The 18,593-nt window shown below is 37.8% G+C and overlaps 1 protein-coding gene across 3 annotated transcripts in view; it reads left to right on the plus strand.

Moving 5' to 3' along the window:
* The window catches only part of WIPF1 (WAS/WASL interacting protein family member 1), a 106,893-nt gene extending 97,757 nt beyond the window's left edge, over nt 1-9,136 (plus strand). For all 3 annotated transcript variants that reach the window (XM_016134811.2, XM_016134804.2, XM_016134793.2), the window contains exons 6-8: nt 1,650-1,862; nt 2,593-2,706; nt 6,211-9,136. In XM_016134811.2, the coding sequence (XP_015990297.2) occupies nt 1,650-1,862; nt 2,593-2,706; nt 6,211-6,266 (383 nt within the window). In that variant the 3' untranslated portion in view covers nt 6,267-9,136. The remainder of the gene's footprint in view (nt 1-1,649; nt 1,863-2,592; nt 2,707-6,210) is intronic.
* Nucleotides 9,137-18,593: the final 9,457 nt, after the last annotated feature.

The raw sequence follows: 18,593 nt of genomic DNA on the forward strand, positions 1-18,593 counted from the left end.
GATCATTTTTATTATTATGCTGCCAATGGGAAATAGAAATCTGTTTCTTTTTTATTGTACTTGTCCAGGTTTGGAGCAGAGGCTGGAAGGATGGAGAAGTAGGAACATGAACATTTACTTTAAAAGAGAGAGAGAAAAAGAGAGAGAGGTAGCAAGTCGATCAAGTTACATAGTACCAGGCCCCATAATACTGAAAGTCTAGTTTGCATTGAGAGACAGTTATGTGGTGGTAGTACCAGTGAAGTTAAGCCCATAACATGTGAGATACTTTTCTCCACAATAAATCTACTCTTACTGACTGGGACTCCAGCAATGACAAGTAGATAGGGCAATAAATAATCCCTACCCGGAGAGGTACTGAAGACTCTTTGGGAGACCAGCCAGGGCAGGGCAGTCCTCCTACCTCCATCAAGTGTCTGAGTCCAGAGTTCCAGGAAGGGTTCCTGTGATGGGTGGGTCGTTCATTTTAAGGCCCTCTAGTTAGATTCTGAATTTGTAGTGAACAAGAGATATTTATATTTATAGCATCATAAGACATTGTGTTACATAAAATGACAGCATCTGGCAAGTAGAGCATACTGCTGAAGATCAGGAATAATGACTAAGGCCATTTTGGTTTACAGAAGAAATACTCAAGTTCTTTTTTTTTTTTTTTTTTTTTTTTTTTTTTTTAATTTACTCGTGACCCAAATAGCCTCTGAATTTGGAGGCTGGGAAAAGCAAGATAGAGTCCTTTGTATTATCAAAAAGAATTTACTTTAAATTATTTTCTAGGAACTTAAAATTTTCTGATTATACATATTCCTGCATTTTTAAAAAATGGTTTCAGATACTTATATAGTACTTTCTATTTGCCTTTTCAGTAGTTATTTCTGGCAACAGTGCTGTAAGAAAGGTGCCCCGTGCTCCTTTGTAGGTAGTACATTAAGTTCCTAGGGTAAGCGTCCTGCTCAGGGTCAGGAGCCTGCACCCGCATATATAGCCTTGACATTGATCAGCTCTTTGTCACTCCCTATGTTAATCTGCCTCCCAAAAGAGGAAGAACCAAGAAGGAACTCCTACTACTCTCAGGATGACTAATTTAGTTTCCTGATCCTACTTCTGCCTGGAAACAGAGCGTGTGCATCACAGAAACATGCTTGAATGATTAGCAATAATACTGTGCATTTAAATAACTTAATCCCTCTGAAGATCTAAAATAACTTCATCACTATTTCATTTTTAAATTCTTTTTAAAAACGTTTATTTAATAAGTGTTATGTCACAATAATTAGTTCAATAGTTACTTAAAAGGATTTTAAAATGTGTTTAAGCATGTATATGGTTGTTGGTATAAGCACATTATCACATGTTCTCAAGTTAACTGTATCATCTCCAATCTAAAAACTAACTCAAAGCCAAAACAGCCATTTTGCTCCCAAGATGAACTCATTTCGCAGCCACGTATACATATGTGCCTTTCTGGATTTGTATGCGCCTACTCCTTTCTTGGCTAAATCTCCTAGGAGGTCTCCGCCATTTCTGTGTTCTCTAGTAAAAGAGCATGTATCCATCAGGTGCATGCTCAGTAATTGCACCCTGAGGATGATCATAATAGTAATGCAGGATGGAAGTTACTGCACTAAAGGTCATCTTTTCTTTTGCTACAGGCCCTCTCCCACCACCTCCTCCAATAAGCAGAAATGGCAGCACGTCTCGGGCCCTCCCCGCCACCCCACAGTTGCCATCCAGGAGTGGAATAGACACCCCTAGGAGTGGGCCCCGGCCTCCCCTTCCTCCCGACAGGCCTGGCACTGGGGCACATCCCCCACCTCCACCATCAACATCAATTAGAAACGGCTTCCAAGACTCTTCATGTGAAGGTGAGGCGTAGTCAGAACTCCTTGGAAACATACAAGTTATAAGGCAGCAGTTGAATGGGAAATTTGTTTGTGTTTATTTGTGTTTGCATTAACATTTCTTGTTTGTATGACCCTCTTTGTTATCACACTGCACTGCTCTAATCTAACTAATCATTTTAGGGCCCACCGTGATTTCAAGTTAAAAACAGTAATCCGCCTCCTACACTTTCCAAAAAGGCAGACCACGTTTCTCTGTTCCTTGTTCGAGTCTTATTTCGGTTAACTTTCCAGAGATTCCAAAATTCTGAAAAGAACCATTCGTGTAGCTTACTTCCTTACTACTTACCTTTCTAAATAGTTTGCTGTAGTAAGAGGTCCAATGGCCTACAGATATTAAGCAGTTTACCTCTGCTTCTTATCAGAGGGTCCCTGTTATTCCTTCCACTGGTGGGAAGAATAATTAAGAAAGGTGCCCCAAACCTTGGCCCCCAGTTCCTGAGATGGACCGGCTGGGTCTTAGTCACTCTAGTTAAAATCACTTGGATCTGTCACTGGTTTGATCTGCAGACCGGTATATTTTATTGATGTGCTATTCAGTGACATTTGTGGCACCTCCAGCTTTTCTCTAAATTTGTAGACACAAAACTAGATGCGATCTCTTCAGTTCTCTCTAAATTTCATTCTGTGCCTTTCATAAGTCTTCACAGCAGATTGTCTGTTACTGAAGATACTATTTGTTTCTCTCCTTCAGATGAGTGGGAAAGCAGATTCTACTTCCACCCAATTTCTGATTTGCCACCTCCAGAGCCATATGTGCCAACGACCAAAAGTTATCCCAGTAAACTGGCAAGAAATGAAAGCCGGAGTGAGTATTTCTGCAAGGGCTATTGGCAGCTTCCTACTTGAATAGCTTGTGTTGTTATATACAACCAAGGATTGGATAGAAAATCCAGGTCTTTTGCCTGGAGTGGAGAGAAACCACTTCTGGATTTGAAGCCATCTAAATTCTGGTAAACTCTCCTTCTACACACAATGAGGAAAATGGAGCTATCCAGAATACATATGAGAAATGATTATTTTAATGTGTCATTATAGCTCAAAATACTTTTGGCTTGCTAATAGATTACATTTTTATTATTTTACTATTTAGACAATCATTCCCCATTTTGTTGTTCCTGAGATGGCACAAATATAGCCATCTTCTACTCCTACTAGTTTTGAGACTGGCAAAATGTCTTATTAGTAATGACAAAAATTCATTGTAACTGCTTTTTATCTTTTAAATGCATTACATGAAAATTTTAAGTATACCCATAATCTCCACTTAACAGATATTTTCATTTTACCCAGTTCTCTTCTAATTTTTATCCATCTAACTCTGATTAATTTATATGGTTATAATTATAGAGTACAGTATTTGGTGGTAGGGTTTATATAATATTGCTTAGTAAACACTTCCCTGTTTTATCACGTCGTTTTTCATTATAAAGGATTCTATAAAGTCAGCATATAATAATTTAATTTACCATTATTGGACATTTAGATTGTTTCTGGTTTGTTTGTTTTCTTTTTATTATAAGAGTTTATTTGAACCAAATTGATGACATATGCCAGGAAACAAGATCTCAAATGCTCCTTGTTTCTGTTTTTTACTAATATATGTAATGCTACCATAAAAAAGTGAATCACTTTTCCCCTACCAAGAAAAAATGTGAACAAGAAGAGGAAATAGAACAACTAATATTTCACAACAATAAGTGTATAGAACTGAGAGGCTCAGACTTGTACTAGCTTTAGCTTCAGAACCAAACTCCCAAACCAGAAATATGTGGATAAAAAGTGAGCATGACAAATAACTGTCACAATGTCTCTAGCCTTGCCCGTACTCCCGAGCAGACCTCCTTATACATACTCAGAGCCTACTGACTCATTTTAAACACGCAGTTCTTAATTTTTAGTTAGTTCCCAGCCTTAAGGCAGATTAACATCATCTGAAGTTAAGGTTGGTTAGAAGCAACATCATTGACTTCAGGGAGAAGTGATAGGTGGCAGCGTCAGGTCCAAGGAAGAGACAGGGACACAGAGTCATGCTATTCCAGAGAAGTGGACCATACCAGGTGTTTCTGTTGGGCTGTTAAGGACATGTTATAATTATAGTGTTCAGTTGTGCTTTGTGCTGCTGTTGAAGAACTCAAAGAATTAGAAGATACTTTAGGAAAATTTCCATGAACAAATGACAGAAGTAAACAATATATTGCCAGTTGAAAGGAAAAATCTAATTCCTAGGAAGACTTATTTATGTGGAATGTTACGTGCCCAACAAAAAAAGGTATAACTGTAATACAATTATCAGATGGGAGTTGGTGGTTGAAATTTTTGGTGAAAAATAAGTCTTCACATGGGACAAATATCTTTGAGGTGTGTGTGTGTGTGTGTGTGTGTGTGTGTGTGTGTGTGTGTGTGTTTACATCATAAGAGGGGCTTCTCTCTGCTAAGAGTACAGCCTGTTTTTCTTCTTTTTTAGACACTATTTCATGAATTCACTTTAAGTAGTTGTTCACATAAACTTTAAATATTTTTTTCTGATTTTTATAAGTATTCTTACTCTAACTTAAGTATTATGTAAATATTTAAATTAGTGACAGAACCATCCTCCCTATCCCCTCCAGATTTTTAGTTTAATAGCAGAACACATTTTTCCCCAGACCTCATGTCTTTAAGACTATACAAAACTTGAGGACTGAAACTATGCCTTGCTCATTATTGCATCTTCCTCCAGAGCTTGAAACATTGTAGACATTTAAAACTAATTCTTTCATTGGTGAGTTAATTTCCACTGCTCCCCCCCCCCAAAAAAAATGTTTTTGTAGATTTACTTTAAATATTTCTAGCTTAGTGCATGTTTAATGTTTTATAATGATAATGGATCATCTCTAAAAAAATAAATAAAAGACTATCAAGTGGTTTTACTCTGCTCCTGTAGTTGCCTTGGCCTCCAGACCCACAGCCTGGTAGGATACCCAGATGCTCTGAGCAGTGGCACCTAATTATAGTTTTGCACGAGGCCAGCCCTTGTTTTGCTAACCCCTTGTGGTATGTCACTGGTGGTCAAGGTCCCATGACAGATGATTGATTTATATCCAGATTAGTCTTTCCTCAGATGCCAGCCCAAGAAATGGCTTGTTTGGGATGGTAAGAGAAAGAAGAAAAGTAATGGACTGCTAGTGTTTTCTCTGACACCTTGCTCAAAGACTTTGTTCTATCTCAGAAATCTCTAAGTGGGCAATGAATTTCACTGTCGAGATGCCTACTGAGGTATCTATTGGTGAAAGCCTGCCTGAGTCTCAGAGCAGTGGCCATAGCAGATATGTGCCCCTGGTAGACTTGCTCACAGCATCTGAGCTCCTGGTTCCATGCCCAACAACTATAAGATCCTCAGGAAAATGCGTATGGGGCAAGTCCATTGTGAATGGATTTTAAACCTGGTTACAGTGCACTACAGAGTGAAAAGGCAACCCCTGAAATGGGATAAAATATTTGCAAATCATATATCTGATAAAGAATTAATATCCAGTATATATATAAAGAAGTCCCACAATTCAACAACAAAAACAATTCTAAAAATAGGTTGAATACTTACATAGACATTTTTCCGAAGAAGATATACATACAGTCAATATGCACATGAAAAGCTCAACATCACTAATCATAAGAAAAATGCAAATAAAACTACAATAAAATACCACTTCAAACGCATTAGGATGGGTACTATCAAAACTGCATTGTTTAGAAATTAGAAGATATTTAAATGCCCAACAAAAGGGGATTAGATAAATAAACTAGAGTATACCTGTATCGGAGAATGCAGTGTATCATTAATAATTATATTTGTAAAGAGTAATGACTTTGAAAGATGTTCATACTGACAATATGTAATCCAATATTCGGGAAGACAAAAGGGAACTGTTTATTTATAGAAAACAAATGGAAAATATACAAATAATGTGTTTGGTTATCTCTTAGTGATGCAAGCATGGGTGAATTTTCTATTTCGATTTTTCACTCACCTATATTTTCTAAACCAATAATAAACACATGCTGTGTTTGTGATGAGAAGAAAAGCAATTTTTTTTTTAAACTTTTTTTAACTTTATGCAAGTACTCAAGTAGCCAGGGGTGGATCATCCTCTAATGGCGTTTGTTTAGACCCTTGCTTGCTTCTTCCTTTTACTTCTCACTTCTCATCAACAGGTGCCAGTTATTTTTAGCTATGGTCATATTGGGTACCTTTGCTAACATCCTTGAGTGTCTACAGTGAGAATACAAGCTTTCTAACCAAAATTTACATTTTGTCTATTTTTTCATCAAGGTGGATCCAACCGAAGAGAAAGGGGTGCTCCACCCCTTCCTCCCATCCTGAGGTGATCCTTGCCTGCTCTTCTCCACCCAAGCCCAAGAGCTACTTCTGTTGCTGTTGTCAAGAGTTGCACACCCTCCTCCCCTTGTCTTCCCTTGTCCCCTTCATATTGGCAGTAGGGAAGAAGGGATGGCGATATAGGAATATGTGTGTGCAGGGTGGGACTCCACTAGAGAAATGCACCTAACTTTTTATAATGTATATACTCTCAAAGTTATTGCTTGCTTCAGCTTATAGCCCACCAATGTTTTCCGCTTGGGAGTCAGTTGGCTTTTATGGCAAGTAGGCAGAGATGAATTGTGTCCCAGCTTTCAGCCAACCAAATTCAAACGTTCACTGCTTATTTGCTACAGATAATACTAGTCCCTGAAAGCTGCTTGCTTCCATGCCTTTTTTGCATGCTTGGCCTGTTTCCTTGAACCACAGACCACCTACAAAAGTTGCTGAGCAAGGGGTCACATGAAATTTTTGTGGTTATAGATTACAGTCTTTGGCAGTCTGAGGTAGGCTCTAAGACTCACTCTCCAATAGAAATATAATATGAGCCACATATACAACTTAAATATTTCTAGCAGCCACATTAATATGTTGTGTTTTACACTTAAAGCACATCTCTATTTGGAATAGTCATATTTGAAGGGGTCAATAGCCTCATTTGGCTGGTGGCTACTATATTGGTATAGAAGACAGAGGCAAGTATAAAAACCTCTTGTTTAAAAAAAAAATGCAAGATGAGCTCTAGCAATTCAAGAGGTAACTAAAAATCGAGTTAGGACCCAACACCTTGTCTGTCAGCTTGACCTTAGATTTTGCTCCCTTGTTTTTCCTCTTCCTTCAATATCTATATACAAGTTTTGCTTCACAGGACCAACATCAGAAATTGATCTAATAGGGTTTACAGTCACGTGGAATAAAGCCATTGGAAAGAAACTGAAAGCCTGTCATGGCTTCCGGGCGCAGAACCAGCTGGCTGGAGCTTACCTGTCGGTTGGACTCCTGCCTTGTGCATCTGAGGCAGCTTCATTTCTCTCCTGCCCAGGTTGCTCCTCAGGGCAGGGAGGCTCATAGGCTCTGTAGTGGAGGGAAAGTCAGAGAAAGGTAACAAATCAGAAATGCTGAAGAAAGGTCCAGATTTGGGTTGATGGGCAAAAGTCTAAAAATTTAACCCTGATGCTTATGGAGTTGAGAGGAAGAGATTGCTACTGTAATTGGAAGGAATTTGTTTTGAATCTATCCGGGAGAAGCATTTGCCTTGGATCTATGTAAATAAATCTCCCGAAAAAAAAAAAAAAAAAAAAACTAGGAAAGAGCCAGCCTTGCCTTTTTTTGTATAATTGTGTTTACAGACTTTTCTGGGACTTAAATCCAGCTATAGAGTTGGAAGAAAAATATTTCCATTTAGATGTTTTATACAGTTGATTATTTTTTTAAATTACCATTACTTATTTTTTAAAAGCACACGCCACATATGTATATGTATATCTACCTAAACTTTGTGTCATGACTTCAACGTATTGTTAATGTTTTACTGGGAGACGCTAACAAGAAATCAATCCAAAGAAAAATTTGAAAGAAACATTCCTATTTATAGAGTAAATAATTCTTTCATTCATATAAAAGCAAAAGAACTTAGAGTTCTAATAAATGGGATATCTAATAAATTATGCTGTTACCCATTAGAATGTATTGCATTTTTATAACTTTCCTTGCCAAAGTCCTGGGCTTAGTACATTAGAGAACTTGGGTTTTTTCCCTCTCTCCTCTACCATTCATTTGTCTTTCAGTCACTTAGGGCCCTTTATCCAAAGAGAATCAAGAAACATAAAGGTATAACAAGCTTGGTAAAATATTTTCCAAAAAAAAATGTTATTTGCAGTGTTTTGATAATATAACAACATCATTTTAGTTTGGATTCTTTGATCATATATCAAGTCGATTAAAATCCCTATGAGAAAGCCTAATGACAGACTTCAGAAAAGAGGCCTTCCTAGCAAATATGGAGGAGAAAAGTCTGACCCCAAAAAAGTGGGTCTGAATTTTGTGAGAGGAAGGAAGAATGGCCAATTTTCTTGTTTATTCCAACTTTGCAGGTACCATCCTAAAGTCTGAAACAGGGTCACAGCTCAAAGTTGCCATTCACCCAGGACAGAGATGTTTTACAATGTGTTTTTAAGTGAATGTTTCATTAATACACCTATTATACCCTTGCTTTGAAAGTTAGCAACCCAGATGCACCCCAGACTTTGAATAAGTTCTATGCTAAGATCTCCAGCTATGGCAAATCACAAAAATGAGTATTTCCTTCCCTGAAATCAGAGCTTACATGTGTTTTTTTTTTTTTCATTTAAAATTGCCAGATAAATGTATTCAAGATGCAATACAGTATTTTAACATTCACATATCATTTTATATTGACATGTATTACAGTATTAAAATTCAGTGTTCAGTATTTATTTCACTATGCATTTTATTTAGTAAAAGCCAAGAAAAATGTTTAATCCAATGGTGCCTTACTTTGCGATTTGAAAGAAATTGACTTTTTATGTCTAAGTAGCAGCAGATTATTTGCATATTTGTAAAAACCGTTAGGCCTTTATATTTTAACTTGTAATACCCATTTTGTTATCTTAGTAGCAGAAATGGGATAATTGTTAAAGTGCCCAAAAAATTTTGGCATGAAATTAATTTTTCCCTGTTTATAGCCGGGGACTGTAAAGGAAGAAAAGTGTTTTTCATTCCACTGCACTATGTAAACATGCACATTTTGGTATCAGTGTCATCAGGATAGTTTAAATGGTAGCATAGGGACTGTCCAAGACATCTGTGTCTTTGTAATTTAGCCAGATAATAAATAAAAGCAGAATGATATGAGTGTTAACTGGTGGTTTTTATTTGTGTTGTCTATATAAATATAAATGAAAAAAACAAATGTCTGTTTTCTGTTTTATACTTTGGTTAAAAAAGACATTCCCAAAAATAAGAAGGTTTGAATACAAAAGTAAATGTTCATCACATCTACTTTCTAATACCTTCTTTGTTTTTCCTGAGAACCTCTTAGTTAAAATCTGTTGTCTTGAGGCAGATACTTCTACTCTAGGGTAAAGGTGGATGGTGGAGCAATGGGAGATGAAATTACAAAGACTAGCATTGACAGTGATAAAGGAAAGGCCAATGGAAATTTAGGAGGCCTGATAATTTCTAAAATCTGCTGTGTTTGTGTGTGTGTGTGTGCACACCTGTATACACATCTCAATATAGCATCATAATTTAGTGATTAAGAAGACCTGACTCCATCTCTTACTTGCAAGTCACTCCTCTGAGCCTCAGTTTCCTTATGTAGACAGTGAGCTATCTTACACATTAATAAGTGCATTAAATGAGATAATGCACTCAGCACTTAGCCTGACCTATTCTAGGCACTCAGTAAGTGACAGTCACTATCAGTATGAACTGGAAACAAATATTTATATAATGATCTCGCATTAACTGGAACCAAATTGACTAGAAGAGAATTTACTGGTGTACTTTTAAAAGAAAAGGGCGAGTAGCAGAAAAAATTTCCCTACCAGAAATGCAACCTCTAGACAAAGGTCACCTCACATTCTGTCAGTTCCATATAACTCACTGGCCTGGGAAATGAAAATTCATGTTGCTTCAGTCTTCAAAGAAATTATTAGATTCAATTTGAAATAATGTAAATTAAGACCTGGAAAGTACCTTATATATTGGGCAGTCTTAGGATTTATAATCCACAGTGGAACGCTTTTAAGAGTAGAAGGGGGTCTAATAATAGTTGCCTTGGTAGATTGGGCCATGAGGTTGTGCAGAAGTCATCTAGTCCCACCCTGTTACCTTACAGTTGGGTAATTTAAGGCCCCAAATCACATAGTACCTATAGATAAGCAGTATGACTTTTCATCTTACCACATTCAGTTCTTTATAATCCTTCCTTTCGCTAGCTAAAGTCTCTGTTTCATGTGTCTTTCACATTTGCTGGAAAAAAAAAGGCCAAATGACAAGTTCCGGAACAAAAGACTGAGCCTTGAACACACAAAACTTGATATGAATTCTGACCCTGCCACCTGCTCCCTGTGAAGTCCACAGACAACTTATTTAAGCTCCGTAAGCTCTAGTTTCAACTGCAAAATGGTTACAAAACTTAAATAAATATACAAAATATCTGGCATATGTAAGGCACTCAATGGAAGGTAGTTCCATTCCATTTCATAATCCTTTTGGTATCACACCTGGGCTATATTCAAGGAAAAGAAAATTTTTTCAATGCATCAAAGAAGTCTGATAAAATTTAATTACAGAATTCTTAGGATTCTTAGGGAAACCAGTCTGAATATTATTAGACACTGAGCTCAAATTTAGTTTAAATCTTTGACCAGGAAGATGCCTGCCAGAACACCTGGAATATCCATCACAGAGTTAACATAAATGTGTTTTGGTCATGAGGAACTCCCACTTTTTTCCTGTTTGCTGTCCTTAGCAAGTAAGTAAGTTCAAGGTCCCTTGTCAGAAGGCTGTCTATTTCCGATAGGTCCCTGAAAAAAAACAGCAGCAGATAATTGGGGAAAGCCTAACTAATGCTTTATGGAATTGTTTTCCCTGAAATTCATTTTTACATTTATTCATTCAAATCATCAACAAACTCCTATTAACTACAAATTTAAGCATTGGAAATACAAAGATGTATATCATGTAATAGGGAAGTACTTAGTCATAGAACCAAGGATGTGAGTTTAAATTCTAGATCCAACAAAAGCTTCAACCAATAGGCCCAACCCCTCTATCTCTAGTTCTGGAATGTTCCTCACCACTGACATAGGGCCATTTGGTTGGTCTTGTGCATGAAAGAGAAATTCCCCTTCGTGTTTTCTGCTTAGACTTACTCTTGGAACAAAAGCATGGAAAAGTCTCAAATGAGGCCGCCATGGAATAAATGGGAATATATTGAACACAGAAATTTTATACCATCTACGCCATACCTAATTTACTTATCTGGATGACAACATTTATGAATAATCTTTATTTTTCATATACCCACCACCAATTTTTAATCTCCTACTATGTTCAAGGAAAACTCACTACATTTTCCTTATTTTCTTCATTGGGTTGGCAGTAGTCCTAAACCAGCATTTGTCAACCAGGCACATTGCCTCTTGTAAGTGATCTAATTTCTTTTGAGTTCTTGGATTCTTCACCGCTTGAAGGGTGGTTGTAATCCCTACCTAGAGGTTTTTAACAGGATGTTATATACCTGTACTTCTCAGCTCATCCTATCAGATACCTGCTACCTTTTAAGTAACCTCAAGAGACTCACTAAAATTCAGACAGCATTTCATTAAACACAGACTTCTGAAAGTCCCTGTCTCAGGGTCAAACTGCAATGTGAATAGTAAATTTGCTCCCCTGTGTATCTATCTCCCTTCCTTTGTATTGTCCATTATCTGTGTGGTATTTCTTCCATTCATATTATAATTTTCTAGTATTTAATTTATTGTTTACTCTCCTTGAAGTTGGAAAAGTCGCATAGGTCTTTTAAATTCCAAATAATAGGATTTGTTTTTCCATAGTGACTGGAAATAAACTTCGTGTTCTTTGCCTTAGTCACACAACCTAGCACTCATTCACAGGAGAAATGAGGTTAGAGCAACAGAACAGTCATATTCAAGAAAATGGAAATAAATAGATCTAAGATGTTAAAACATTTTCACATGCATCACCTCATTTTTACCCTACAGCAGAAAGAGGAAGAAACTGATCCCCCCATGTTCCAAATGCTAGGTTCAGCCACTGAGAGATGACCTGACTCGTAGGTCTCATAGCCAGTGGGTGAAAAAGGGCCAAGACTAAACTTTCTGACTGTTTCAATCACACTCTTAGAATTGCATTTTTACCCTTATCGTTTTCATTCCTTTGACAAATATTATTGAGCCCCTTCTCAATAATGAGAAGTCCTGAGGTAAACCCAGCTGAATACACAGAAGTCAGTATCCCACAGAATTCTTGTGTTTCAGGGAGCTTACAGTCTTTTGGGGACTGAGGCAAGTACACAAATAGCTCTAGAACTAGGCAGAATAAATGTGCTATTCAAAAGCTTGAAATAATGTATTACAAGGATCCAAAGCAGGTGTAACGCCTGTGAAATTGGTTGAGCTTTACTGTCTCATACTCACAACCATTTTCCTTATATTTCTGAGTTAGACTTGCAGCATTTCTCAACACAAAAGTTAAGGACCACCTGCACCAGAATCACCTGGAGTGCTGGGTAAAAATAGATTCCTGGGTTCCAACTCAGACATACCAAAATAAAAATCTCTCAGAATCCAGGGAATTTATATTTTTAACAAACTTAAAGGTCATTTCAATGCACATTCAGGATTCAGAACCACTGTTCTAAATATTTGTCCTTGCATTTGGGCCTTTAAAAAGAATATATTCATTTATAGAATGTATGAAATAATATGAATATTAAGTCACAAAATGACATTTACTTTTTGTCATCTTTACCGAGTCCATTTAACACTGCTCTCATGCATGCTGGTTCATTAGAATGTTATTTGTCCCTGAAATATTTTCCTTAAAAAATTATGTCTGTCTATCTATCTATCTATCTATCTATCATCTATCACATCTATCTGTCTATCTATCAATCATCAATCAATCATCTATCTAATTTACCAAACTCTGTGATACAGTTCTCTCATCCTAAGAGTTATGTCACCCTCTTGGCCAAAGAAAAGGTGTGTCATGACAGCACCACACAGTCCTGGCCAGTGAACATCAGCACCCTCTACTAAATGTATGTTCCACTGTGTTATCTTGAATTAGGTGTGTGAGTTCTGGTAAATAATTTTAACTCATAGGACTATCAAAAGATCATAGTGCAGGTTCTACTATGAAGAAATACAGAAGAACATCATGTTAGATGTTAATATTTTTTAAGCAGCTCAAGGTGACCTCAAGGAAATGATTTTAATGGAAGGAAAAAACAGCAGGACTTCAGGCTGGTGGGAAGCTTTTGACATTACAAAGGGTATCGTAAATGGACTAACAATTAAGACTGGTAATGGAAAGAAATGATGGCTTGTGAGCTCAGGAGAGTTGAAGAGAAAAGAAAATCTTCTTAAGAGAAACCCCTGGACTCATGGAGTTGACCAAAAGAGCCTGTTTGCTTAGGCGCCCCTGAAACTTATCCCCCTGCAGGTTATCAGGAAATGCTTACAGTGTTGCTGGGTTGGAGCCTCCACACTTGACAATGATGTATTGTAGCAAATGGAAATAGTTATAAGATGCTAGAGCAGTCATTCTCAACCCTCAGAGAATCGCCTGGAGGGCTTGTTAAGACAGAGTCCTGGGGCCCCACTGCTAGTGATTCTGATTCAGAAGGTCTAGTTGGGGCCTGAGAATTCACATTTCTAAGAGGCTTCTAGGTAATGCTTGATGCTGCTGGTTCTCAGACCACACTTTGACTGGCATTGATCACTATAATAATGGAACAGTTTTCTTTACATTAAATAAATATGTATTTATAGCATTAAACCTAAATACTATATCTATCATTTGCGTAATAGTCGTAGAAACTTAGCTGACTAAAGTAGAAAACCAGTAGGCATGGCACTGCTGTACCTGAAACAGAATTGTCTTATAATTACCTAATTTGACCATTAAGCATATCTATTAATCTTTTTTGTTTTAGTTCTTGCCTTGCCCACATATCATGGGGGGGTGGGGGGTGGGGGGAGATGGAATCCACATGTTAATAAGTGTTAATTATGGAGTTTTAAAAATCAAATCAAAACAGCAAAAATCATGAAAAAATAATTCATGAAAGCTGACAAGCCTTCACCCTTAATCATCACTCAAGGTTAAATAATGATCAAATTCTTTCAGCTGAAGTACTTATGTTGCATCTTGATGTTTGACTATCATATAAATATAACTGTGCGATTAGGCTCTATTTTTCATTGCAGATGAAATTGAGGCATCTTTGTGTGGTTTAGTCTGACATAGTAAAATTGTTACTCTCTAGGTAGGATATTCATAAAAATGTAATTATCGTAATCAGAACAGTCTTTAAGCTCATGAGAGGGGATTGCCAGATTTGTGATTGGCAGTTTTCAATCACTTCGCTTATAATAAACTTTTTAAAGCAGCCTTAGAAATCATTAATGTCTTACAGAGGAAAATTGTGCTGATCAAACAATAAAGGGTGTTGGGAGACGGTGATGAGAACTCCACTTGGCCTCTTCTGCCTGGCTTTGGGCAGGACTGGATGGAGCCTTTTAACATATTTCATTCAGTTTATTCATCAGCAGGTTTAATAGCAGTGCTGTTTGCTGGGAGAGTACTGTAAGAAGAAAGTGATCGTAGAATGACCACTGTTACTAACTAGAATGCATTTATCATTTTCCTCCTTGCGTTCATCACTTGCTGGAGGAATAGACCCGGAGTTGCTGTGCACGCACCACGCCAGCTGGGAAAATGCAGCAAGGGCATCAGTGGGATTCGGCTCTTGGTCAGGTGGAGTCTCCAGAGTTCTTAATGTCCCAAAATGTTGATGTAGACAGCATGTTTAATAAATGTAGCGAAACCACAACTAACAAAATAAAGTCTTTAGTCTGTTCAATGTGAAAAAAGTAATCTATTCAATCAGAAAGCAACTTTGTTTTTGATTCCCACTGTCCCTTTTGAAATTTTTTTGGTGAGAGAAAGTTCTTCCCCTGCCACTGAATGAAAATCTTCATAATCCCATGACTTGTTTTTAAACACTCCGAAATAATAAAAAGTCCTATAGACACTTTAAGTCCTCAACACAGTCTCAATTTAAAAGTTAGAATACCCAATCTTGTGAAATAATCAACTCTTGGAATAGAATTTAAAGGTGAAACTTTGTCCTCCACTCATCTGAGGCCTTCTGCAGCCAAGAAAACAGGGCAGGGGGCAGGGTCCATCTTTTCCTTCCCTCCACCTAGTGTTTCCAATTGCCTCCTGCCATTTTACTAACTATGGGTTGTTCCAGAGTCAAAGCGGAAAGAGAGAAGAGAAGGGAGGGAAAAGGGGAAAGTTCTTAATTGGCTGATTATCTCACTAGGTGGCTTATCTCTTTCTGGGTTAGGCCACGATATTGAAAGCCACCTCTTCCTTATGTGGAGTGCTCTCATGGGTTTTTCAGAGACCCCACTATCCCCCATTGCTGGAGACCCCTCAGCTGAAGTTCCCTTGAACAGCTAAAACTCAGCTCTGAGTCTCAACGCCAGCTTCTGCCTGCTGAACCCTAACAGCACCTCTAGGTGGCCCTGTTGGACAGGAGCTAAGCTTCTCCTCTCTCTCAATTCCAGCCCTGGTCCACCCAGTCCAGCCACCTCACCTTCGCTCCCACTTAGAATTCTTTTTCCTTCCCAAGTTTCCAGGTGAGACCCAAACACCAATCACCAGCATCCTACGCACACATCCTCAAAGGCACAGGTATGTGTAAAGCTCTCTGGATGAAGCCTTTCCAGTGGAAGAGCAACTTTGAGGTGGGAGAGGCTTTCAGACTAGTCTCCTCCAGAAAAACCCTCTTCACAAATCTTCCCTTGCAACCTTCAATCCCTCTGACTTTTTGTTATGAGGCATGGCTGTTCCCTCATCTCGTAGAATGTCCTGCACTAGTTGTAACACTCGGGGCCCTTCCTAGTACCACTTATGGACATGATTAACTCACAGAGGAAGCTTAGCCAGGCCTCTCTTCTTCTTCTTGGTAGTGGTCCCGCCCTTAGGCACATACGTGTTCTGCTCAGAAAGTCGGCCTAAACCTCGGGTTCGGTGAACAGCCCCACTTGGCTGCCACACTAAGCCCTGCCTTCCAGCTTGGCCTTTTTCAGTAATAAAACTGACATTTTGGTTTTCATCTGCTACCTTTTGTTTTGTTTCTCAGTCTGTTCAGACCCTGAATGGGGAAGACAGGTGCTATTTATTGAGCCCCCTCAGAGCCCCGACGTTTTTACTTTAAATGTAGGAAAAGGATTTATGTTACCACTTTTTGAATAACCCCTTTAAAGATTTTTGTCTTTTTATGGCTCCTCTCTTTGGCTTGTACTGTATTTTATCTTGATATCTCAGTAAGAACTTATTTAACATCCTGAAATATGTCATATGAGAAATGACTAGGTAAATTGATGATAGCATCTATTTAAGGATAGATGTGTGTGTGTGTGTGTATACATATATCTATTATATATATACATATATACATATACATATATATCCATGAAATGAAGATCTTTTAGGTAAAATTTTTAAATATTTTGGGAAGAAAAAATTAAGGAGACTCAAATTTTTTCTTGGTTTTGCCAAAGACAAGCTATATGACCTTGAGGAAGTCACTCTCTCTCTCTCCAGATTCTAATTGTTTCATTTATAAAATAAAGAGTTTGGCTTAAATAATCTCTCAGGTCCTTTTCCAACTCATAATATAATTCTGTGTGACCCTGAATGAAATGGGAGAACACTTCTACTGCTAAGCAGGCAACACTAGAGATGTGGGCATGCAGGTTAACAATGCAGGCTCATGAACATGGCCCTTATTCCATTCGGTTAGACAAACACTTCCTGAGTGCACACATTTGTATACTAAGAGATATTTGAGTGCATAATGTTTAATCCTCAACCCAAGGAATTTACAAACACAAAGAAGCTAAACTGTTCACAATTATTGCTTAACAACACATGATATTTTATTTACCCAACTGCCATTTTTAAGAACCTACCATTCTGTTTATAGTAGTCCCCCTTATCCACAGAGGATATGTTCCAAGCCCCCAATGGATGTCTGCAACTGATTATAGTACTAAACCCTATGTATACTATATTTTTTCCTATACCTGCATACCTATGATAAAGTTTAATTCATAAATTAGGCACAGTAAGATATTAACAACTATAACCAATAAGAAAACAGAACAATTATATAATATACTGTAATAAAAGTTATATAAATGTGTGTGTGTATGTGTGTGTCTCTCTCTACCTAGCAATCTTTCAAAATATCTTATTGTTTTCTACGTACAGGAAGAAGACGGTGGACAAAGGGTTGATTCACATCCTCAGCAGGACAGTACAAGACAGAAGATTTCATCATACTGCTCAGAATGTCACATAATCTAAAACTTATGAATTGCTTATTTCTGAAATTTTCCCTTTCATATTTTCGGACTGCTGTTAACCAAAGGTAACTGAAACCCAGAAGAACAAAACTGCGGGTAAGGGGGAACTGCCATGCACAACACTGGGACTGTGCTTTGGGCGCAGTGGACAGGGAGTTTTCTCTCAGAGCGCCACAGTTACAGATGCGAACAGACTTACACAGAGCCCGTAATCAGAACTGGTTGAAAGTAGAGTAGGGCCAGGTCACAGTTCATAGCCCCAAATCCGCCCTCACAGCCTTGGTCCTCTGCTTCCAAGGACAGAGACAAAAGACACTTCCATTAGAAAGACGATAGTGGTGCTTCTCTTTTCTTTTTTAAAAAGACATGACAATCAGCCAGGATTCACTCTCTACTATTTGTCTGTAAAATGTGTCTATAAAACACCTGGTAGTTGTAAAAAGGCCCAGGAAGCCAGAAAAATATGTTATTTATTCAGCTGTCTCAAGCCATTACCAATCTCCTTATACCCAAGGATTGTCTGTTCTCTTATAAATGTTATTTGTAATATTCTTGCTTTATGGGCAAGTAAAAAATACAAATGGAAAATCAAATCTCTACCTCCTTGAAAAACTATCTTCAAGTATGTTCTTTGTGGCATTTCGGGCATACTTTGATACTCTGAACCCCTAAAGATGGTGGCAATGCACTTACCTGGTGTGGCAAACATGGCACTTGCAGTAAAAGTCATTTGTCCTGTAGGTCTTCGAGTATCTCCTGAGCACTTTTGGTGTACCTAGCTCACTACATTAAATACAAAGACGATACTAGAGATTCTGGTATGTTCTCCGAGCCACAGTGTCAGAGTAAACAATGAGCCCACTGCCTGATCTACAGCCTAAAGACAGCAAATCTGTCCCCTGTGGGCTTGGAGGTTGTTCTATGCTCTTATCTGATCTCAAAAGCTGAATATTTTCTTCGCTTTAGTGACCTTTCCAAGATATATTATGTTCACCAGCTCAAATATATCTCTTATGCATGTTTAAGGCTTTGAACTTTATTGTGATAAGGTACATTTAACTCATTCTGAATTCTGATCAGGTAGCTTTTCACAGAGACAGGCCCCTACCTTACATTGTCTAATTTTAATATCAATACTAAAATTGAAATCTCTTCTAGGCAGGATCCCTAAAGTAAGGG

Source organism: Rousettus aegyptiacus, unplaced genomic scaffold, assembly GCF_014176215.1.
Source record: "Rousettus aegyptiacus isolate mRouAeg1 unplaced genomic scaffold, mRouAeg1.p scaffold_m13_p_2, whole genome shotgun sequence".
NCBI classification, from domain to species: Eukaryota; Metazoa; Chordata; class Mammalia; order Chiroptera; family Pteropodidae; genus Rousettus; species Rousettus aegyptiacus.